Below are 25,768 nucleotides of genomic sequence, written 5' to 3' on the forward strand. Positions count from 1 at the left end.
CCTTCCTCTAGATCAGGGGTGTCCAAACTTTTTTCAAAGAGGGCCAGATTCGATGAAGTGAACATGTGTGAGGGCCGACCATTTTGCCTGACATTCTTTGAACCATTAAAATTCGGTCATTCGAGCACTCATACCTGGCCCAACAAAAATTCTTGTGCCTTTGTCGCGCTCGTTTGCCCGACACACAGACGAATGCTCTGTTCTTTAGGGGTACCGTTAAGTCTTAATGGTACCCCACACATTGGAAACATGGGGTGCTTTTGGTGCAGCGCAATAAAAAAAAAAAAAAAGCTCTGGGACTTCTTTCCCTGCATTTTTGTGGGTATGGAAGCCCATTGAAATGCATGGGCTGCCCTACACACAGCATGCAGCCATGCAGATGTGAGCCAAGGGCTTATTGGAGGGGCAGTAAAACTACATGGTTAAGCTGTTTTTACCACCCCCAACTTCTCCCCCTTTAGCTGCAGAGGGAGCAGCTGGGGGTGTACACATGCTGTGGCTGCAGCTGGAGGTATGCTCAGGGTGAATGGGCCTGCACTGCAACTACCTGTGCGGTATAGTGATGCTACATTTACGGGCTTAAAACAGGTGGTGAGGAGGCAACATAATGCCTCTTTACCACCTTTCAAATGCCTCTGAAAAGCGATCTGTATATGGATTGCTTTTCAGAGGAGCAGCAGTCCTGGCTGCTATCACACACACAAGCACCACAAAAGCAGTTCTGATGGTACAAGAATGGGGGGGGGGGGGTCTGGATTAAAAGTAACACACATGCATACACATACACACAGACATACACACATACAGACACATGCATACACATACAGACACATGCATATACTTACATACATACAGACACATGCACACACACACATACAGACACATGCACACACGTACATACATACATACAGGCACATACATACATACATACAGACATACACGCACATACATACACGCACATACAGACATGCATATACACACACACACATACATGCACACAGATACATACAGACACACATGCTGCACACACATACATGCACACACATACATACATACAGACAGACATACACGCACATACATACAGACACACATGCACATACGCATACATACAGACATACATGGACACACACACATGCAATCATACATGCACAGACACACACACACACGCACACACACACAGACACACATGCACATACAGACACACATACACACACATACAGACAGACATGCACACACACACACACACACATATAGACACACATGCACACACATACATACAGACATGCACACACATGCACAGACACACATACATACAGACACACATACATACAGATACACATGCACACACACACATGCACACATACATACATACATACATACATACAGACACACATGCACACACATGCATACAGACAGACATGCACACACATACACACATACATACATACATACAGACATGCACACACACACATACAGACAGACATGCACACACACACACACACAGACAGACATGCACACATACAGACACACATGCACACATACACATACAGACAGACATGCACATGCACACATACAGACACACATGCACACACATACACATACAGACAGACATGCACATGCACACATACAGACACACATGCACACACATACATACATACAGACACACATGCACACACACACACACATGCACACACACACACACATACACATAAATAAAGCCTTTTTAAAACGAATCTAGCTTGTAGTACAGTACCTTTCCATTCCATTTCCTCATTCAGCCGGGTACTGCACTGTAGGGGGAAGCAGAGAGCACAGCACACTCCTCTGCACTTTACTTTCACTTTTGAAGCCGACGGAGCTTCACACAGTGCCGGGGATCGGCTCATTTGACAGCCCTGATCCCGCAGCACACCAGGCGGGCCGTTCAAAACCGGACTGCGGGCCGCGATTGGCCCGCGGGCCGGACTTTGGACATGCCTGCTCTAGATCAACTGTGGGTATAGGAGTGTATTTTTATTTATTCCCCCCCCCCCTCTATAGGTTGAACTATATGGACTTATGTCTTTTTTTTTAACCTATGTAACTGTTGGAGCCAATGGGAGGAATTCTTGTGCCCCACTGCTGGGAGCCAATGGGAGGAATTCTTGTGCCCCACTGCTGGGAGCCAGTGGGAGGAATTCTTGTGCCCAACTGCTGGGAGCCAGTGGGAGGAATTCTTGTGCCCAACTGCTGGGAGCCAGTGGGAGGAATTCTTGTGCCCAACTGCTGGGAGCCAGTGGGAGGAATTCTTGTGCCCAACTGCTGGGAGCCAGTGGGAGGAATTCTTGTGCCCAACTGCTGGGGGCCAGTGGGAGGAATTCTTGTGCCCCACTGCTGGGGGCCAGTGGGAGGAATTCTTGTGCCCCACTGCTGGGGGCCAGTGGGAGGAATTCTTGTGCCCAACTGCTGGGAGCCAGTGGGAGGAATTCTTGTGCCCAACTGCTGGGAGCCAGTGGGAGGAATTCTTGTGCCCAACTGCTGGGAGCCAGTGGGAGGAATTCTTGTGCCCAACTGCTGGGAGCCAGTGGGAGGAATTATTGTGCCCCACTGCTGGGAGCCAGTGGGAGGAATTATTGTGCCCCACTGCTGGGGGCCAGTGGGAGGAATTCTTGTGCCCCACTGCTGGGGGCCAGTGGGAGGAATTCTTGTGCCCCATTGCTGGGGGCCAGTGGGAGGAATTCTTGTGCCCCACTGCTGGGGGCCAGTGGGAGGAATTCTTGTGCCCCACTGTTGTATCAGTGGGAAGACTTATGCTCCCTGCTGGTGTCAGTGGGAGGAACAGTATCTCAGTGTCAGTAGGAGAATAATGCCTCCTATCAATGGGAGGAATAGTGCACCCCAAGGGTCTGATAAATGCAAGCAAAGGGCTGCATCTAGCATTTGGGGGTCACAGTGTGGAGACCACTGCCTTATATCTCATGCTACAGATACAGCATTGAGGATCAAAGCACAGGAGTACCTAGGTGCAAGAATATGCACTGCTATTTTATAGGAGAAATTCAAGGCAAAAATTTAGATTTTTCAGGACACGGCATAGGCACAGTTTACATTTCTAGCTTTACCCAGAGTTCAACTTTTAATGCACAGATCTTCTACAGGGTAAATTAATTTAACACAAATTATTAACTTTTTTCCTGAAGTTACTTTGAATTACCATGTAGGAAAAGTACACTATAATTTACACAGGAAAGGAATTTCACCAAAATAAATTACTCAAACCAGGACATAAACTGTAATTCAATTTTATTTTTGTAGTTTGACATTTTTAGATAAAATACCATGCAATCTGCCAGTGTATCATACATCTGTCATAGCTAGAGCTGGAGACCATGTCCTGGGGGATTCCGGAAAGACTCTTCACCGTCAGATCCCTTTGAAGTATGTAACAGATCAGTCCATTGGCAGAAGCAAAAGAAAAAAAGTCTCTTATGGTTATGTCTGTTTTCGAATTAATCTTCCAGATCAGAAAAAAATAAAAGAAAGAAAAAAAATCGACTTAGACTTCTTTTTCTCTCCTAAAATGGATGCTACGATACAGATACACATTACACACGCCACAATGCAACATATACAGCTCTACAAAAGCTTGTTCTATTCTCCAACAGTGAACATGAACATGGAAACATTGGTGGAAGAACAAAAAATAAATAAAAAATAATTGATTCAAAAGACAAAAAAAAAAAAAAAAAAAAAAAAAACTGGTTTAGGAATATTAAATAGAAAAAAAGAAGGTTTGCAAAGTATAAACAGCAAGATCTAAATAAATAAATAAGAAAAAAAAAAAAAAGAGGTATTAAGTACTATGCGAGAAACCTGCCGCAAAAACCTTGGTAGCACCGGTCTTAACCTTTGCCGCTTAAGTGCATAAGTGGGCCATAGAAAGGGGATATTAAAAAGGGGCCTGCAAATATTTTTAAGACAAAATCCAGTCTTTACATTTAATAAACTGCACCTAGCTTACCAGTATCCAACATTACAAAAAGAAAAAAAATGTAAGCGGATCCAAAGTTTTTAAATTAGTTTATATTTTTTTATTTTTTGCATACTTTTTTTTGCATTAACTATACATCAATAGGGAAGAAGCACTTGCATGGTACCTTTGCATTTCCATCATAGGAAGGCCAACAAATGAACCAGATAAATGTTGCCCAACCAAGCCCAGGGAACACATCTAATGCCCATCTGTGAAGAGACCACATAACTAAGCAGCATTCATTATGGTTCGCATATCTGCAATGTTATAGCAATTATGACAATTGGGACCAAGGTCATAAATCGCGCTGGAAGAAAGTCTGCACCTAAAAACAGTTCTTTCCCCTTCCTAAACAAAAGGGCCTCATAATTCAGGTTTTGATAGATGCGAGTTGGGCCCTAAGCAGCAATTCCTATGATAAAAAAAAAAAAATTATTTGTTAACCCTATAAACACCAAAAGTGTGCAGAGTTGGTCATAGTGGATATCACTAAAAAAATAAAAATAAAGTAGAAAAACAAATATTCAAGCAGGGGGAACATTTTTTATATATTGAGCAGTTTTACTGGGGCTTGGCCAAAATTGTCTGCAGAAAGAGCCGTCTCCCAAAATGTCCTCCATAGCCACCGCACTAGGTAATGATGCAAGAATCTGATCAGTTAGTGGCAATTATGCTTCTTTTGAGCTTGCCGCTCTCTTGCCTCTGACCGGTTTTATTTTGTGCCTGAAAATCTGACTGGCTGATCAGTTAACGGCAACAATACAGCCAGAGTCCATCTGTCCAACAAGACACACTTAGGGGGGCACAAGGACATTGTTCAATTAGCATCTATTAAAAACAGGTGGCCTCACTGCAACCAATCAGATTGTAGATTACATTTATCCAAGGCCAGAGAGAAAATACAAATAAAGATCTGATTGGCAGTTAAGGAGAAGACCTAATTTTCTTGAAATTTCTAAAAGGCACATTATTATTCTTTCAATGCTGGGAGCAACTTCCATTAGAACAAATAACAGCTTCATTTTAAAGATTCCCTTTGTGTGAAATGGCCCTTCAAGTGCAACAGCATCTAGTTGCCATGGATGACACAGACCACCTCCAGGAGACCCAATGGCTAGGCTGAAGTCTTACTGGCTGAAATTACTGCTCAACACAATCAAAATAAGATTGCTCCATTCTGGGTTATCAGGTCATAGTATGGTCTCATGAGGTCTTCAATACTGTCCCCAGACAGAGAGTTATGGCTGTAACTAGTGGCGGTTCTCCACATTTTTCTATGGCGTAATCTACTAGAGCAGGGATATGCAATTAGCGGACCTCCAGCTTTTGCAGAACTACAAGTCCCATGAGGCATAGCAAGACTGACAGCCACAAGCATTACACCCAGAGGCAGAGGCATGATGGGACTTGTAGTTTTGCAACAGCTAGAGGTCCGCTAAATTGCACATCCCTGAACTAGAGCATTGGTTTCTAACCTCAGTCCTCAAGTACACCCAACAAGTCAGGCTGTCAGGTTTTCTTTCATCCTGCACTGGAGCTTCAATTTAACAGCTTTATTATTAGGGAAAATCCCCAAAAACATAGCCTGTTGGGGGCAGTATTATTTTGACAACAAATATTGATGCAGTTTTAGTCATAGTCTTTCGACTAAAATGTGATTTTTTTAGTCATATTTTAGTAGACTAAAATCGAATGGGCTTAGTTAATCTGACGGCCCCGACTACATGCAGATACGTGGCCTCTCGACTGATGGGCCTTGGCGCCAAGCCGCTGCATATTTGTGTGTAGTAGCACCAACAGTGCTGTGCCGAGAGCGCGTGCCGCGCTGCTTGCAATCGCGAGTTTTCCCTGAACATGTGATGTGAATAATGCATTACAATTTTAACCCTTGGCGCTGGCTGACGCTGCCCTTTAAGGGGTTTGCTATGCCTGGAAGCAGGGTGAGGCTTATAGCCATGTAGCTGCCGTGATTGGCTGTCACATGACCGTAAGCCCCGCCTTGTCTCCCAGCATAGCAAACTCCTTAACAGGGCCAACAGCCAGCACCAAGGGGTTAAAATTGTAATGTATTATTTAAGCATTTTTCTATAAATTTCCAAACTCCTATGCGGAGTAAAAAAAAAAAAAAAAAAGCAAACATGTTATAATTTATGGTATTAAAGAGGAACTGCAGTCTACTCACATAATTTGAAATCAAAACATCTTTGCCATTCTAAAGCTTCCCTGCAACCACTTTAAATATTATTTTATAGATACTGCGATTCAGTACTTTCCAAATATGCTGTATAATTCTGCCTTGACCGAGTCTGGCGGCATCCATTTTAACTGTGGGCAGCTGAAGCAGCTGCCTGTTCACTTCCTGGATTTACACAGAGGCACACCTCCAGCTCTGCATCTCTCATTGGCCCTCTTATGACTCACCCCCCTTCCTTCCTGGCAAACTCTCAGGAGAGAGAGAGCTTAACATGATGTCATAAGCCTGGGCTAATGACCAGACAAGAAACAGGAAGTGGGCTGTATAAGGTATTTACTGGCAGAGAAAAAAAAAATGTTTTACTATCCAAAGTTAAAATGACAAGGGCAGAAGAGTTAATAGATGCAAAGTTTAAAAAATTACTGAAGTTCCACTTTGAGGTTTGCACACGTACTACAGACACAGATTTAGCTGTTGTGATACATAACCAGTGTTGATTTTGACGTAAAATTTTGATTTAGCCATAGTCTTTTTAAAATTGCCGTTTTAGTTCTATTTTAGCCATCTGGGTGGTTTTAATTTTAGTCAACTAAAATAGTGTTATTTTCATTGACAAAAATTAAACACTGGTTGGGGGTACTTGAGGACTGAAGCACTAGAGGGCACATACTGTCTATAGCAAAATACAGAGCAAAGAAAGGGCCAAGGATTCAGCAGAGTCCTACTACTGACCACTCACTGCAAACGTTGGGACCAAATAAAAGCCGATTCACTGTGTAGTTTGAGGGTCTTCCCAATCAATTAGGAAACAAAGAACCTCTCTCATAAAACTGTTGGTTCATTTTGTTGAATGCAATGACAATGCAAGGCCAGCAGTAGTCAAATCATGACCAAAGACCCGTTGGTCCTGCGTAAAGACCCTGCAAGAACAAAGTCCATTCTATCCACATTGGAGAAGTCCATACAATTTTATCTCTACACTATACCTCCACTGCACATATCTTAAATATAATTCACGGCATCACTTCCTCTGGTACCCAATGCAGGACTTAGGCAACCTGGTCAAGCAACAATGGCGGCGATAAGGCTGCTATTGCAGAATAAATAAACATCAAAAAGACAACAAATGAAGTAGAAAAAAGGGGGGAAAAAAAATGGTCACACAAGAACACATGGGGATATTGTATACACATAAAATGTACATTACAGGCCTGTTAGCTGATTCGTTCTCTACTCTTCATAAATAGTTTAAATCTCTAGCAATGAAAAAAAAAAAAAAATGAAAAAAAAAAGTAAAATCAGTCTTATACGATTTGGTGAATAAAGAAATACATTTTCTGTTTTGAGGACTGCCCGCTGGCAGTAATCCTTGAGGAAAACCGGTTTAAAACTGGCACATAAGGGTTAGAAGAAGGCATAAAAATTCATCTTGATACAATGTAATGGAGCTGAGCTTATCACGATGGTGGCCGTTCTGGCTGATAGGAAAGGCCTGTTGAATACATTCAATTCTTTTTGCAATGTGCTTTGAAAAATGCATCCGCTGTAATTGTGTGTTGTATGGGAATCCTTTCTAGAATGGTACGGTTTTCGAGACACCAGGTCCAAATACGCAGATGTAGTCTCATTGCTTTATCTCCGCCACCCTCGTCCTACTTTCAGAGTACAGTGTACAGCCCCCACTGCCTTATAGCTTTGCTGATGGAGAGGAAACGATTTGGTCAGACTGCTGCAATCAGCTGTTGAAAGGGTAAATTCAGCAATGGTGAAACTGGCCAGAGGGCAGCCATGTTGGAACAGGTTGCAGTCATGCCAAGCATCCCCACAGCCTGGGTTTTATTAAAGACTTGCCTACCTTACACTCAAATGTTTTAATCAAGTAAAATACCTAATAAAATGTTGATGGAAAAATTTGATTTCTATTCAGTACTACAAAACAGCAGCTAGGGGAAGAGGGGTGTACCGCGTAATAAAGCAATGGACCGAGTCCTAGCCAGCCGCTCTCCTGGGGAGTTCGGAAATACAAACCCCAGAGAATTTATGAAAGGAGGTAAATCAGCGGAACGCGATGACAATACCAAAATGGAGGTGCAGTTGTTCGCCAAATATCGCAGCGGTAGTTAGATTTCCATAAAGGATATGTTCCATACAACACAAGCTGAGATAAACATGACTCTGTACATTTTCTTTGTAACGATTCTGTACATTGATGGTTTCCATGAAGCTGAAATAAGGCGAGTCGGGGCTGGTTTTATGATTGTAGAGAGCTCAGAAAAGGTGCAACGACATGTGTACGAGCGTGAGGTTGGTGGCACCACATGCTTAGCAATGGATTCCTAATCTGTAAGGAAAAAAATAAAAATAAAAAACTTCAGTACTAAAGTCACCATGGATAAAATCCCCCTTTGTCTAGAAAAAGCCTCACTTTTAGTCAGGGTTCCGACTTCAGCGGTAAATAAGCCACAACTTATTACCCTGCAGTTTATAAATCGGCACACTGAACACTTGACGGTTAAAGTATATGTACACCCAACCACTAGATTCATATTTAAGCATTACCATGTTAATGTAATTAAAGCAGTATGTTTTAGGGTGACAACGCTCTGTCCCCCTCTCCCAGTTGTGCTCCTGCACCATCAACCCAGGTACACAGACTTATGATGGAGACTACAGTCCAACACAATATATAAAGTGCTCTGCATAAATGGAGTACATCCCTTTTTTAAAGTAAAGTAAAATTTTAATCAATATCTCAATGAACACAAGAACAATTTCCAAAATTTTGACAAACTAGTATTTTGTATGATCTCCATGTTTTCTAAGGACAGCACCAAGTCTTCTAGGGATGGAATGAACAAGTTGGCGACACATTGCAACATCTATCTTTTTCCATTGAAGAAGAACAACCTCTTTTAGTGTCTGGATGCTGGGTGGAGAGTGATGCTCAACTTGTCTATGCAGAATTCCCCATAGGTATTGGGCTGGGTTTTGATCAGGAAACATTAGCGGCAGCTGGTGTGAACCCCCCCCCCCCCCCCCCCCCGGTCCCGCTCGGTCGGGTCACTCTGGGGGTCTTGTGTTCGGTCACTCCTATAGGCGACAGGGCGGGCATCTCCTCCTTTGCGTCTCTTCCCTCCTCCTAGACATCCAATAGGATCGCCTGTCCTTTCAGCCAATCGGGTGATGGGTTTCAGGACCCACTTCCTGATTGGCCGGGGGAGGGGGGGGCAGTAGATCAGGGGTCAGATGGGGGGGGGGGGCAGCTCTAATGGATGGGCCGCCACTGGAAGAGATACTTGGCCACTGAATCACTTTCACCCTGTTCGTCAGAAATGCAACACTGGCCTCAGATATGTGTTTGAATCATTGTCATGTTGGAAAAGTGCACGATGACCATGGGAACAGAGTGATGGTAGGATCTCTTTCAACATAGAGCAGTACCTCTGAATGCATGATACTATCAAAAAAAAAAAAATGCAGCTCCCTGACACCAGCAACACTCATTCAGCCCCACAGGAGGACACTTCCACCACCATGTTTCACTGTAGTCACCATGCATTTTTCTTTGTACTCTTCAGCTTTGTGACACCATACACTTCTGAAGCCATCAGGTGCAAAAACATTTATCTTGGTCTCCTCACTCCAGAGTACAGAGCCCCAGTAGTCTTGTTCTTTTTTAGCATGGGCCCTGGCAAATTCTAGGTGGGCTTTTTTTGTGCATGAGCTTTAGTAGCTTCTTTCATGCCATGTCTCTGTAGTGTATGTCGTATTGTATCACGAGAAACAATCTCCCCAGTTTTGCGTTCTACTTTAGCTAACTGCAGTGAACTTGCATGGTGATTTCCTTCAACCCTTCTGATCAGAAGAGGCTCCGGGCAAGGAGTTCATGTCCGTGGACGGCCTGGACGTCTGTGAGATGGTTGCAGTTCCATCTTTGTTACATTTTTGTATCACTTTTGCTCCAGTATTGTGACTGATAAGTAAGGCTTTGCTGATCTTCTTGTAGACTTCACCTTTCTTGTGTAAAGAAATACATTTTCTTTCTCCTTATGACATTTCTCTTCCATGTGGTGCCATTGCTGACAGCATGCAATGGGAAGAGGTTTTCTTTGTTACCTGATTAATGAATAATTAGACTCACCTGTAGTTGAATTCTTGTTATTTAGAATTTTGTGGTCTAAAATTTAGCTTTGCTCCCAAGTGCCGATTCAAACCAGTGTGTTCGGCGAGAACGCATGTGATTCGCACTGTAAATCACATGCAATGTCTGTACTATACAGATAGTATGGCCGATATCGCATCCGGACCAAACTCGCACAGGATCCTCTTGTGGTCCGCATCAGAATCGGATCACATGGGTGTTCGAACTGTCAGTTCACAGAGAGATATGCAAGCCGATTTGGGAGTGTTATTAACCTCCCCGGCAGTATTATTCAGTCTGGAATTAGGTGCTGAAAGCGGTACAATTATTTTGCATGGAAATCTGGCGTTTTATTTTGTAGTCCTGTAATTTTTAGGAATAACGCTATTAAATCTCTTCAAACCAGAGTCTAGCAGACATCCCAGGTATGATAAAGTTTATAATATAATAAAGAATAATAAAAATTATTCAATAATGTAATCAAATCCTAAAACACTGAAAAAGGTACACTTTTTGGTTGCTATGGACAATCTCCAAATTCCAGGCAGAAAAAACTGTATTTATAATATAAAAGTGCATGCAGGGCACTGCACAGACCACTAGGGACAAAGGGGGTGTGTAATTTTTAATACAGCACTGTAATCTGTAAGATTACAGTGCTGTGTGTGTTTTGTGTGTTTTTACTTTTTTGAATTTGCCGCCGTTCTCCCCTCCCGTGCGTCGTAACGTCGCAGGGAACGGAGCTCGGCGGCATTAGGCACTGTGAATCGAGCGGAGGACAGCTCGATCACACAGCGCATGGGGACATCGCTGGATCCAGGGGACAAGGTAAGTCTCACTGTGTCCTCCCCTGCATCCAGCGGTGCAAACCCGAGTCTGGCTCGGGGTTACCGCTCCTGCTAGAAAATTCCCAACCAGAGTCAGACTCGGGATTACCGCTAGGGGGGTTAACATTGTATTGACACTCCCAGTAGTTCGCATAGTGCAGTGTGAGCTGCCATGCGATTTGGGTGTGATGCGGGAACCCACAGTTGATTTGCAGGGTTCCCGCATCGCACAAGCGTGAACCGAGCCTAAGACTTTCATTGGGGTGTATTCATTTTTGCAACATGGTCTTGAATGAATTTGTTAAGAAAAATACTTTGTGTGTGAAAGTTAACAAAGGTTGGTTGCAATCAATGGCCCGCATTGGTGGGAGTAGAATAGTGTCCCATAGAAAATGTTGATTCTGAAAGGAAAGTAAAAGGTTTTCTGACAAATCTGTTGGGATGTACTCATTTATGCTGAGCACTGTAGCTCCACTATTAGTCCACTATTGTCACCATTAGAAAACCCACCCCGAGAAATGGCAGGCAAGACATGAAGTAATTGTAAACAGGCTGCAGAAGACCAGCAGCGCTAAAGCAACAAAACTAGGTTAAAAAACATTTCCTCCCCATCCCAACCTCAACTTCTCAAGCCTTCTGCTTTGCCTTATCTGCCTCCACTTATCGACCCCCAGACCTTTTTCCCCACTCACTGCAGTTTTGGTCTTTTTAAGTTGTGAAAACTTGCCTGAAATTTAACAGGCGCCTGCTGCAACAGGCCTATTTGTGTACATGAGAATGGTCTTAAATAACAATAAATGAATAAAAAAAAAATTAAAAAAAAGTGCATTAGCAAGAATTTCATTCAGTTAGAGCTGACATCTAGAGGACCCTTCAGAAACAATTTTGCATTAACAAAAAAATGATAATAAATGCTACAGCTTTAAAAAGTAAATTAAAATGTCATTAAACTTCATTTCCTAAAATGTATATCTATGGAAAGCTACAATTCAAGAAAATATCCAAATGTGGTGGATTAAGGTATGCTGATGATCTGGAGCCAACTGGAATAAAAAAAAAAATAAAAAAAAAAAATACCCAAAACCACACCGCTAGCCTAAACCTTAGAGGCTCAAAACAAATTGACCACTAGAAAAATTATAAATTAGATTACAAATTCTATCAAAGGAAAGCTGCATTTAGAAATATAAAAAAAGGCTTTACATTGTCAACTTTAGCTTCCCGTTGATACATTTTGAAACCCACTTACAGTTTAGTTTCCATTTAAATAATAAAAAATAATATATATATTATATTTATTTTTTTAAATAGGATTTGAGTTCAAGCATATTTGTTTTAGCTATGATTTTTCCCTGCAACAATGAAAATGTCTGTATAGGGTTTGAATGCAAATTGCAGGCATCCCCAGCCATTATCTGCACACAAGGAGCCTTGCTCTTGCATGTCTATACAGATGCTGGGGAAGTGAATCTTTTCCTATTACACCAGAGGGACCAAGCTTGTTATGAGAGGCACACTCACTCCTGAGGACTACAGTTTTTATGCTTTCAAACATGAAATAAATCCGTATTTGGGTTTAGCGGAAAGCCCAGAAAGAAGATCAAAAATCCCTTCCAGCAATCATATAAAATGTCATTTTCCTGCATTTTGCAGATGTTGCTTACACAAATGATATTGGATAGCCTATGAGACGGTTTTGATACAAGCCTCAACAAATAGGGAGAGCTGCATGAAGTCTAAAAACCAACACAGATATGTGCTGCAAAATACAACTACACACCAGGGTTTTAACCACTTCAATACCGGGCATTTATACACTTCCTGCCCAGACCAATTTTCAGCCCTGTCGTACTTTGAATGACAGACAATTGCACGGTCATGCTACATTGTACCCAAACTAAATTTTTATAATTTTGTTCCACCAAATAGAGCTTTCTTTTGGTGGTATTCGATAACCTCTGGGATTTTTATTTTCTGCTAAACAAGTAGAAAAAAAAAAAAAAAAAAACTGAAAATTTTGGTGAAAAATCGTTTTTTTTTTTGTTTTTTTGTTGTTTTTTTGTAAATAAGTACATTTTCTCCTTCACTGATGGGGCTGCACCGACGGTCACTGATAGGGGACACCGATGGGTACACATATGTGACACTGAAAGCCACACAGCGGCTTGATATCCTGGCAACGTCATCTGGTCAGGATATCGCAACCACTTTGCCAACGTCATATTGCTATGTTGCGGGTGGCAAGTAGTTAATTAGGATATTATACAGGATTTATATAGCACCCACAGTTTGAGCAGCGCTTTACAACTTAAAAGTGAGACAGTACAATTACAATGCAGTTCAATACAGAAGAAATAGGAAGGTCTTGCTCATGGAGCTTACTAAGGCCCCTTTCACACTGGGGTGCTCAGCTCGCTGGCGGTAAAGCGCCGCTATATTTAGCGGCGCTTTGTCGTTTTAGCGCTGCTGATCAGGCGCTAGTGGGGCAGTTTTAACCCCCGCTAGCGGCCGAAAAAGGGTTAAACCCGCCCGCAAAGCACCGCTGCGCTTTGCAGGAGGGTTTGGAGCGCTGCCCCATTGTTTTTAATGGGAAGGGGTGCTTTGGGAGCGGTATATACATGGCTCCGACAGCGCTCCAAAGATGCGGCTTGCAGGACTTTTTTGACAGCCCTACAAGCGCACCGCTCCAGTGTGAAAACCCTCAGTGCTTTCACATTGGAGTGCACTGAGCGGCTCTTTCAAGGCGCTTTGCAGGCGCTATTTTTAGCACTTTAGCGACTACAAAGCGCCTCAGTGTGAAAGGGGCCTAAAAGGATTACACCTCTCCTCTGTCCTAACTATCCATTCCCACTTACAGGTTCAAGAAAACTACATAGAACACTGAAAACACTAGTTGTCCGATTGTAATGCATGGAGCAAGTGCACAGGATCAGGAATGTCACAACTCATTTCCATACTGGTTTCAAATCATGGGACTGAAGCCACATAACAGTCAGAGAACTAGTATTTTCAAGAAAGAACAAGGGGGGGGGGGGCATTCATTCTAAAGGACACTACCTGTACGGAGTTTGCATGTTCTCCCTGTGTGTGGATTTCCTTTGGTTACTCAATTTTCCTTTATTTTATTTGATTATTTGTATACTGTTGCTTCAATTTGAAAAAAATAAAATAAAAAATAAAAATCTTTGTACGTTTTGGGTAGAGTGGAGAGGGATTGGAACACGTGCCAGCATTTTGTCGCTGCCTGTGGTCCCTTTAGGGGGCTTCACCCTCTCGATTTGTCCTGTTTACCGCTAACAGTGAAAATTCAAAATTTTGGGTTATCACAGGAACAGGAATAAAGGGGAAATCTACCAATGGGGATTTTATCACACTTCCGTTTTTGGGAATGGCACAGAAAGTAGAGGGAAATCTCCCCAATAGGACACAGAGGGCATACCTCCCAGCTTTTTGAGATGGGAATAAGGGACACCTATCAGCAAAAGTATGCAGGCATAGGAGACACCCTCTGCCACCCCCCCTTAAAGGAGAATTGTACAAAAAACAAAAAAAAAAACAAAAAAAAAAAAAAAAAAAACACAAGATTGGTTAAATCCACAATTGCTTTTTCACCACTGCTATTCCTTTATATTGGCTTTTGGAATTTACAAATGCAGCAATTTATAAAAATAAGATGAAAGGTTTAGTGCTGGAAAACACTTTTTGATAGATAAAAAGTGCATTTTAAAAACATCTATATAGATCAGACTAAAATGAGGGACAAATGAGGCGGAATGAGGGACAGAGGGACATTGCTCCAAATCAGGGACAGTCCTTCGAAATCAGGGACAGTTGGGAGCTATGACAGAGGGCAAAAAAACCCTGACATGTGTTATGACCCTCGCTTACTCTCTTCAAAACAAAAATAAATCACCTTTAGTTCTAATAGGAAAATGTTTCGTCACCAAGGATGCAATGGGCTTTAAATGGCTCCTGAGGGTTACTCAGTAGCCATAAAAAGGGAGCTCCTTTTAGCTATCCTGGACCTTAGCTACATTATATTTTATTAATTTGTATAGGGAGAAACAGAAAAACGAAGTGGGAATAAAATTGCCTATACTCTCATTTAGCCTTCCCATAAACTCCAATGACATGAGGGTGGCTAGGTCCTTTATATTTACCTAGCAAGGTAATGCGACTCTTATGCAACTTTGACCAAAGTGATGGCTCATAATACCGTTTAGGCTCCTTTCACACCGTTTCGTTGCAAAAACACATATGCATTTTTGCCATGTTTTTGATGCGTTTCATGTGGGTTTTCTGGGAAATGCATATGTGAAACTTAGACAGATGACTAAAAAAATTTACCAAATAAGGACACTGGTGCGTTGTGATGTCTTTTTGCCATGTTTTCTATTCCTTTCAATGAGAATTGAAAGGGCTTGGGTAAAAACGCATCAGTGTGAAATTCTCTTTGTATATACTCACTTGTCAATTATTTTGTGTTGTGGTAATAAGCTGAAGAATGCATGGCTCCACTTCCACCTCGGACAGCGTGCATGGCTGTCGGAGAAGCTGCTGGATGGTAATGTCCGGCGCGAATTGGCTTAGCTGCAAAGAAAAAAAAAAAAAAAAAAAAAAAAAAACAGATCACAATTTAGCAACCCTTCTGGCTGGTCAGACCAGGAATGCAGCACGCCTATCTTATACCAACAACATGTCTGTATTGGATGTCAAACAGAAGAGGAGATTGTCACTTTATCCCACGCTCTCAGCCTGTGGGTAAAAAACTTCCTGCATACATCCACCAGAGGGCGCCATCTGATACAATATCCACACCTTGCAGGAATACAGGTGATCATGACTCAAGAAAATATATATTTTTTTTTATATAAAAACACAAAAATGTTCTTTTGATAAAATATAGAGAACAATTACAATCACACTGTTAAAACATGCAATGGGGTCAATGCTTAATTATCACATTTTGTTTTTTAAAAACAGTGAAGTGGAACATACATTAACAAAAGCCTATAACAAGAAAAAAAAATGGAAAATACATGGCTTTTACCAACAATCAAGCTTATGATTATGCATGTTCGATTGCACGGTTTTTAAAAATATAAAATAAAATAAAATAAATAAATAAAATGGACACTCTATTACCATTACCCCACTGTATGTTAACAGTGTAATAGCAATATTTCTCTATATAGAGTTTTTATGTTTAAAAGACGGCCTTTTTTTCTGTAAAATTTATTCTTTATAATATGAAGTCATTACAATTTTTTTCATACCTATAAATTTCTGTGTGTTTAAATTATTTTATCAGTGTAGTAGCCCTGATGAAGGGGGGTGTTTGAACTCCCGAAATATATTTGATAGCTTAACCCACTGAGTATTCAGTAACACAAAAAACAAAAAACTCTGGACTGTTACCATCGGTAATTGTTTTCTTACATTTTCAAAACCTGCCAGAGGTTCTAATCCTTCCCTACTCTATCCAAATCTAAACGGTCTACTTTCCTACCTACTCTGGAAACGTGAAATAGATAGGACTGCTTACTATAGGTCACCATACACTTGTTCTGATGACTTAGGCTCGGTAATCATTTCACTTTGTCTCACCAATTTGGGCAGAATGGACTCTTCTGGCCATGTTCTTTGCTCTCACAGCTTCCTTAATGCGGTCAACCTCCTGCTGGTATCTCTTGCGGTCTCGCATTGCATTCTCTTTGGCTTCCTTCAATGCACCCTCCAAAGCTTTGACCCTTTCAGCTGTAGCACGAAGACGTTTCTCCAGTTTCGGAAGCTCACAGCGCAGATCTGCATTATCGCGAACCAGCTGCAAAGCAGATTCATCCAAAGAGGATAAAAAGGTCAGAAAACTGTTACACAAAAGATTTCAAAACTGAAACTTGATGTATGAAGCAAAAACTATTTGGTTTTCCCCATTACTATTTTAGCAATAATAGAAACATGGGGCTACTGCAAATAATATAGTAAATCTACCATATGGCACATGTACAAACCTGTCAACTATCTAGAATGTCTAAAATAAAAAGCCCTGCTTAGGAGCAGAGACTACAACGCATCTACTGTTACTTTATTAGATACTCATTCACACCTGTAGATGGGCATTAGGCTGCAGTACAACATGTGGGTAGGGTGGTGAAATGTACTGTTACAAAGCATTACACTGGCTACTTTTTTTTTTTCTTTTAATTTACGCTTCATTGAAATGTCACAAAATATTTAATTTACCTCTATGTGTTGACATGCGGTGGCATGGGTTGCACTGTGTAAAAATGCAGACAAGCTGCATTTCTAGGCAAGGCACATCAGCCACAAGTATACCAAGAACAGGGCACATAGAAAATTGTGTGTCCCCTCCATGTATATATTGCAAGTGTATGCTCACTTCAAAGGAGAACCAAACTCTTTCAATCAGCATGAATTATTTTTAATCCTTAGGCTCCTTTCACACGGGCACCTTTTCGACTTGTGGATTTCCACTTGCTCAGCGGGGGATCGCTCCACTGATACCCAGCGAGCAGGCGGATGACAGGTCCCTGTCTGCTCACTGTGTAGAGTGGACCCGGACACAGTCCCACCCTCCTTTATGGGAAAATCGGGATGGGAACAGACCGCCCGTCAGTTTTCATCGTATCTGCCAGACGGAAAATGACCACCATCCATCTGGATTTTGTGGGCAGGATCAGATGGCATCAGGTGTCAGCTGACATCCGCAGCTCCAGGGTCCCAACAGGTGCGTCTTAAAATCCGACAGGTGGACCTGACCTGAAAGGCCCTTTTATGCTGCTTTTTTTAATTGCTTCCTGGTTTCTGGCCTAGGCCAAAACTAGGTCATACATCCCATAAATCTTCATCTGCATTCCCCCCCCCCCCTTTTAATCTGTAGGAGGAGCTTTCTCAGCTAAGCACAATCTCCTGTCTCAATGCCTGGACAAAGGGCAGATACATTCCAGGAATTAAACGCTATATGAATCATATGCCCTTACTCAAGATGGCCTCAGCTAGAAATGCTGTTTTTTTTTGTCAAAGTGATTTCTCAACAAAAAGCAGAGTCTCAACTTTTTTCCCCAGTCAATGCCCCCTTTAAAATTCTGCACAATCTTGAGGCACCCCAGTCTAAAATTATATAAAATTAAACTTTTCGGACGACCAAACATCTGATTTTTGTGGCATGCTAGTCTCATGTCGAATGTGAAGAGGTTACTCACAAACATGAAAGTTTTCGTACAACAGAATACAACTTCAGAAGTGACATCATCTGTTGAATACTTTTGTATGTTTTTTCATTTATGAGCATGCGTAGTGTTGCTCTTACAATTTTTTTTGTACGAAAACCCTACTAATTAAACGAAAATCAGAAGATGAGTTCACAGCCGCCAAAAATTTGTCTGCACATCCAGCTTTTGTCTGACAAAAAAAAATAAAAATCGGAATCAGCTGTCGAAAGCACGACACTAACGGTCCAAAAATTGGCAGACAACTCGTCGTGCAAATTTATTACATCCATTTTTTTCGTACCGTGTATACAGGCCTTTACAGTTTTACATAATGCAGCAACAAACACATGTAGGACATCCAACGGTGGTGTTGATTTATTCTTTCATGGCAAAATACATCTTTGCATACTAGCAATGACTAGTATGCCAATGCATGTCTCCCTCCTGTGTTTCTCTCCCTCACTCAGCAGATATGACCCCAGTGGTGACAAATAAGGATGCTGTGCAGGTGCCCAATGTCCTCCTTACCACCTGATGAGGTCATTGGTTGTTAGGGCTTCAGCACCTAGAAGGTTGTAATGGTGCACAATGAAAACCTGTGGCTTTGTGTAATTAAAAGGCATGCTTGGTCCACCTGCTGGCTTGTATACAATCTTTGAGCAATTTTTAGGCATGTTGCCAAGGCACCCTTAAACCATGGAGGCACCCTGGTTGAAAAGGGCTGAAATAAAGCATAGAGACATGAGCAACTCTGTCCACATCCTGGTTACCTGAATAACCTGGTCTCAAGTACTGTGATGTCATCTGTGTGCAGTGCTTTTTCTTTCCTTTGACACTATTACTGAGCAGGGATGGGCTCCTGGGCGATTACTCCATTTACCCCAGAGGATCAAAGAAGAGCGAATGTTTTGCAGAGACTTTACCCATTGTGGTTTCTCATCCTTTGTGTGCAGCCCATGATTTGCCTGATGCCATGTTTTTTTTGCAAACACACAGTTGTCTTATGTATGTTTCAATGGTCTAATCAATTACACACGTAAAATATGAAATCTGCAAATCCCATGTCTCACCTGTTTGTGAACTTTTGTCAGCTGCTCAAGGTTGTTCTCCAAAAAGGAAATCTTCTGTTTCTGAGCAGCACTGCCGCCTCCATCATCGCTGTCCAGCTCCACGCTCTGAAACCAAGAGGATAGAATAAAAAGGGGAACGACGGGTTAAAAAAAAAGACAAAAAAAAGTTTTCTTTCCGCCCTTTCCATAGAGAACTACAGAACTATTTATGCGCGAAAGCTGGATGGAGTTAATATAACCTTCAAGTGAGCAAAAGTTCCAAATTGTTGGTGAGGAAAGTTCACAGTTACACCGTGAAATAGTATGGTGTGTAATAGCTAGAATGCGGTCTAGAACATAAAACAAGGACTTGTCAAGCAGCCTTCATGTCCCGATACAAAGCCAAAACGTTTCAAAATGTGTGCCTTCTAAGTGGTGTATCCAGAAACCAAAGGAGGCACAAATTAAAAGCCTTCCTTTGGTAATTTTTGGCGGAATAGGTTTCTTGGCAGTTTACTTTAAAGTGTAATTTAAATCATAAATATGGAAAAAATACCACACCAAGTGACAAAATACATAGTCAGTGTGACGAAACGCATGTCAGGAGGAGTGGCGTGCTAACATCATGGCGCTGTGTACCTTAGTGGATGGGTGTTCGCTTGCTGGTCGGCTTTTAAAATCCTTGCAAATGTATCTCTTACTATGTCTCCTCTTTATTTTGGATTACCTTCTGGTCCTCAATCGAGACCATTGAATGATCGAGTCCCCCTTGGCTGCTTGCTGTGTGTTCCTGCTTCATTATATCAAGCATTTGGGAGCCGTCAGCACCACTTTGGATCAAGGCCCTGGCGGGGGTTAACAGCCGCTAGCCCATTTTAGCTTGCCTCTTGTAAGCACGCATTTTATGTGGTGAAGGAGCACAAGTTTGTGGCGTTTTCACACGTCACACCAAAATTTCACATGTGTGGCTATGATTTATGGACTAATCTAAAATATTCATTTGTGGTGTTAGGAGTAATTCCAAGGTTTATGCACATTTGCATTTTTTTGTGTTGTATTAATTTATGGTTAACATTTTCTAATTTAGAGTAGCTCCATTTTATTATTTAAATCATACTAGTGACCTGCATTAAAGATTCTCATGTTACAGACCAAAGAGGTCACAACAATGAACCTCCAGATACCTTCAGGAGGGCCTTGGGAGCCCGGAAAACCTAAGGCTGCTGTGGCCCCGCTCTCTTGCTCTGCATACCCAGGAAATAAGAGACTCTGGAAAGGTAATCCAAGCCTCAGTTTACCTCCTTTTACTCGATAACCTGAAATCTGATCTAAAGTTGACAATTTGTTATCTTTATTACATATAGGAATACAAGGGATTATCATCATTATTACTACCACTGCAAACAGCATCAATGATTACATTTTGCAACATATGTAAAATAGATATTGATGTTTATGTGCCCCTCCGAAGTGTTGTCATTCGCCAACTACTTACAACCAGAAAGCATCAAACTCCTACCTTCTTCACTCTAGTGGTGAGATCCTGAACGAAAAGCCTGCGCAGGTTGTGTAAAGTCTGGAGTTCTCTGGCCTGCAGAAAGAGCACATTTTTATAGAAGTTACGTTAATAAAAAATGTATATTATAATATATATATATATATATATATATATATATATACACACATATACATATATATATATATATATATATATATATATATATATACACATATACATATATATATATACACACACACACACACACACACACACACACATATACACAGTACACCCCTCACATTGTAAATATTTTATTACATCTTCATGTGACAACACTGAAGAAATGACACTTTGCTACAATGTAAAGTAGTGAGTGTACAGCTTGTATAACAGTGTCAATTTGCTGTCCCCCTCAAAATAACTCAACACACAGCCATTAATGTCTAAACCACTGGTTTGTAATGTAAGAGTGAGACCCCTAAGGGAAAATGTCCAAATTGGGCCCAAAGTGTCAATATTGTGTGTGGCCACCATTATTTTCCAGCACTGCCTTAACCCTCTTGGGCATGGAGTTCACCAGAGCTTCACAGGTTGCCACTGGAGTCCTCTTCCACTCCTCCATGATGACATCACAGAGCTGGTGGATTTTAGAGACCTTGCGGTCCTCCACCTACCTTTTGAGGATGCCCCACAGAGGCGCAATAGGGTTTAGGTCTGGAGTCATTCTTGGCCAGGCCATCACCTTTACCCTCAGCTTCTTTAGCAAGTCAGTGGCCGTCTTGGAGGAGTGTTTGGGGTCATTATGTTAGAAAACTGCCCTGCCCTTGATTATAGTATACAACAATAAAATATTCACAAAAATGTGAGGGGTGTACTCACTTTTGTAAGATACATGCACACAATAATATATTTATTTATATATATATATATATATATATATATATATATATATATATATATATATATATATATATATATATATATATATATATATATATATATATACATATATACACACACACATATACATATATATATATACACACACACACACACACACACACACACACACACATACATACACATACACACACACACACATATACACATATACACACACACATAGCTCCAAAAAAATGGAAGGAACACTTTTTAAATCAGAGTATAGAATCAAGTCAGTTAAACTCCTGGGATATTGATCTGGTCAGTTAAGTAGCAGAGGGTGTTTTTAATCTGTTTCAGCTGCTTTGGTGTTAATGAAATTAACAGTAGGTGCAATAGATGGGCAACAATGAGACAACCTCTAAAACAGAAACATCAATACATGCCATTACCAAAAGGTTGGCTGTGTCTCCCAGCACAGTCTCAATAGCATGGAGGAGAGTCCAAGAGACAGGCAGTTACCCTAGGAGACCTGGGCAGGGTCGTAGAAGGTCCTTAACCCATCAGCAGGATCTAAATCATCTCCTTTGTGCAAGGAGAATCAGAACGAGCACTGCCAAAGCCCTACAAAATGACCTCCAGCAGGCCACTGGTGTGAATGTCTCTGACCAGCCGTGGAGAACTTTATGCTGCCCATAACATCATTCAGCATGACTGGCTTGGTGGTGGGTCAGTGATGGTCTGGGAAGGCATATCCATGGAGGGATGCACAGACCTCTACAGGCTCGAAAATGGCACCCTGACTGCCATTCGGTATTGGGATGAAATCCTTGGACCCATTGTCAGACCCTATGCTGGAACAATGGATCCTAGGTTCCTCCTGGTGCACGACAATGCCCGGCCTCAAGTGGCGAGAGTATGCAGCCAGTTCCTGGAGGATGAAGGAATTACTACCACTGAATTGCCCCCAAGCTCACCTGACCCAAATCCAATAGAACACCTCTGGCACATTATGTTTCAGTCCAGCCGATGTCAACAGGTTGCACCTCAGTCTGTTCAGCAGCTCAGCGATGCCCTGGTTCAGATCTGGAAGGAAATACCCCAGGGCACCACCCGTCTCATTAGGAGCATGCCCCAACATTGTCAGGCATGCATACAAGCATGTAGGGGGGGGGGGCATACAAACTACGGAGTACCATTTTGAGTTGTTGCAAAGAAATTTCAGCTGAATGGACTAGCCTGCTGCATAATTTTTTCACAGATTTTCATGGAGTCTTTGAATTCAGCCCTCTGTAGGTTGATCATTGTCATTTCCATCAAACGTTGTGGCTTGCTTTTGTGCCTGACAATTTATCCAGTCCATATCAGTATAGATATCTAGCATGATATATTACCCCATTGAGATCCGATGTGATATCAAAGCGTTCCTTTAAATATTTTGAACAGTGGGGGTATACACACATAGTGCAGTAGAAAGGTAACATACCACAGTTTCCTCCAAGCCTTTAAGATCTTCACGAGATTGCTCCCTCTTCTCATTAAGAAGCCTAAAAAACAAAAATAAACAAATTTATTCCATACTACCAGAAGTTTAGTTCTTGCTTAAAGTATATGCAAACCCTCACTTTGTAAAACACCACATACACACACTACGAACACTTTTTATATAACTGATCACATTCCCCCTCTGTTCTCAGCTACATAAGAGCTGGCCTTGCCAATAAATAACCGTGCACTGGGGGACGGGATACTTCTACAATGTCGAGTTTACTTATTGTACAAGATCATTTTGTTTGGCGGCAAAGGCCAACTGTGAGCAGCTCTGCACTGCAAGAGCACCAATGGGCCCCCGTACAGGCAAATATAAAAGTCTTGGCTTATACTCTAGTCTTAAGTTTTAATTTTTGTGACAGAGCCACTTTAAACCCCCTCTCCAGCATACAAAATGATAAAGTTTATTCTTCTACCACTTGTCCTTTGAGGACAAGAGTTGAGCAACCATGATCTACGCCTTCCCCATTTTGACACATATTTGTTATAAAAGGTTTATGGTCAGATTTGTGTTTTTATCTGTTCTTTACCATAAGGGTTCAGCTTTAATGTGCGTTTTAAAAGAGTTACATGAATGAGAAACAAACATCAAATCTGACACAAGGCCACATACGCATGTTTCTCCAGCTCCATCTGTCTCTGCTCGTCCTCAGCCTTCAGCTTCTCATAGTCTGATGTCAGTTTGTCCTTCTGTAGCTGAAGCTTCTGATTGAGGCTGCATGGAAAAAAAAAATCACTTCATAAGTAGACAGTAAATGCATTACAAGGTTATACATGCATCAAATCTTTTTTCATGAACAACTCTAGAACTTATCAGTATTGGATATACTGTACTTAAATTAAGGCAAAATACTAGGAGGCAGATTTTTCAAACTTTAGCCAACAGTCTGTCCAAGAATGCTTTCGCTTGACACCGGTGTTTATTAAAAGGATCAGTCCTTCCAAATGTAATAGTTTAGTGGGTTGTAGATGGAGATTTAAACCAGTGGCATTTCTTTCATCGCTGGTAAGAGCTCTGCCCCAAGTTTCCAGATCTGCCACGTCTATTGTGGGGGGGTCACTATTCTCCCCGTTGGTTGTTTTACATATCTTACATATCTTATAATATTAGAGAATGTAACGGGAAGAGCGGAATGATAAAAAGGTGGGTGGGGAAACCTATAACTCCCTGTTCAAAAGATACAGTCAGGCAGGGCTGGGACAAGGGTGTGAGGTGGGACAAGGGGTGGGCGGGGGGCGTTGGGGGCTGCCCTGGGTGCCATGGTTTACTGTAGGGATGGGGGCACCTTCCTTCTCTTAAAAGGCTGACAGGAGTAGTTATAGCGGCAGTGATTTTGATAAGCAAGTGATTGCTGGGTGTAGGTCCCCTAAGCTTGCACATCGTGAATGGGGAGGGGTGCACAGTTTGGCATCTTTGCTCTGGACGCTGGATGACCTTGTCCCAGCACTGTAGTCAGGGATTATGGCAGGCAGATCTTACTAGCTTCCACATACAACTACAATAGCATTTTTGGGAAGACTGGCCCTTTTTGATACAAGAAAAACATAACAGTTTGCATAGGTGAATTAAGATGCCAAATTATGAGAAACTAAGTCCATGTTGAACAGAATAGTAGGGTAATTTATTTTGATCCAGCCAGTTATCTGCCCCTTTAAAGCCTCTTTGGAAACGCCAACATTCATATAGTCAAGTTACATAAAATGTCAACCCTATGAAGAATATCTATGCAAACAATGTGATATGTCATAAAGCAGGTAACTTATGGCTCAGCCACAGCATAAAATTTGTGTTGAGTTCAGTTCATTAAAAGAGCATTTCTCAATCGAGATTTTAAAATTAACCTGTAACCAGACTTTGCACATTAAAGTATCTACACATGCTAAGCATTCAGTAAACGCATTTTAAAATAAGCCTTCACTTACCCCTCTAGGTATAGGCATTGTGGAGAAATTCAAAGTTCACACAAGAGGCACTAAAATCACAACTCCTCTACCCTTATTTTACAGTAGCAGAGACTTTGCAGTCAGCAAGTGCCTTAAAGTGGAACTTCACGCTCTCAATCAACATTGACCATGTTTAATCCTTATGCTGCTAGCATTAGTAAATAGATAAGCAAATGCTATATTCATGCCTGTTTTAACCCATTTTACATTTCTTCAGTTATTGAATATTAAAAATTACACAATGACCTAGATCAGCCGCTTTCAAACATTTCACCCCAAAAGGAATCCTTAAAGTAAATTTTTAGGGCACAAGGAACACTTGCTAAACAAAAATACTGTCACTGCAATTCACAGTCAATTAGAATGATTAGCAAGTTGTAGATACAACCAAAGACAATATATAATAATAAGAAAAGAAAAGCAGACAGTGAAAAT

The 25,768-nt window shown here is 41.5% G+C and overlaps 1 protein-coding gene across 1 annotated transcript in view; it reads right to left on the reverse strand.

The window, feature by feature from the left end:
- Positions 1-3,265: 3,265 nt before the first annotated feature.
- KIF5C (kinesin family member 5C) overlaps positions 3,266-25,768 on the reverse strand; it is a 107,709-nt gene continuing 85,206 nt past the window's right edge. Inside the window, exons 20-26 of the mRNA XM_077447730.1 lie at positions 24,003-24,104; positions 23,325-23,385; positions 20,975-21,046; positions 19,477-19,581; positions 16,782-16,998; positions 15,642-15,764; positions 3,266-8,547 (exon numbers count right to left, since the gene is read on the reverse strand). Coding sequence (XP_077303856.1) covers positions 15,649-15,764; positions 16,782-16,998; positions 19,477-19,581; positions 20,975-21,046; positions 23,325-23,385; positions 24,003-24,104 — 673 coding nt within the window. The 3' untranslated portion in view covers positions 3,266-8,547; positions 15,642-15,648. The remainder of the gene's footprint in view (positions 8,548-15,641; positions 15,765-16,781; positions 16,999-19,476; positions 19,582-20,974; positions 21,047-23,324; positions 23,386-24,002; positions 24,105-25,768) is intronic.

Source organism: Lithobates pipiens, unplaced genomic scaffold (assembly GCF_037356315.1).
Source record: "Lithobates pipiens isolate NorthernLeopardFrog02 unplaced genomic scaffold, aLitPip1_a1.2 Scaffold_22, whole genome shotgun sequence".
Lineage (NCBI taxonomy): Eukaryota > Metazoa > Chordata > Amphibia > Anura > Ranidae > Lithobates > Lithobates pipiens.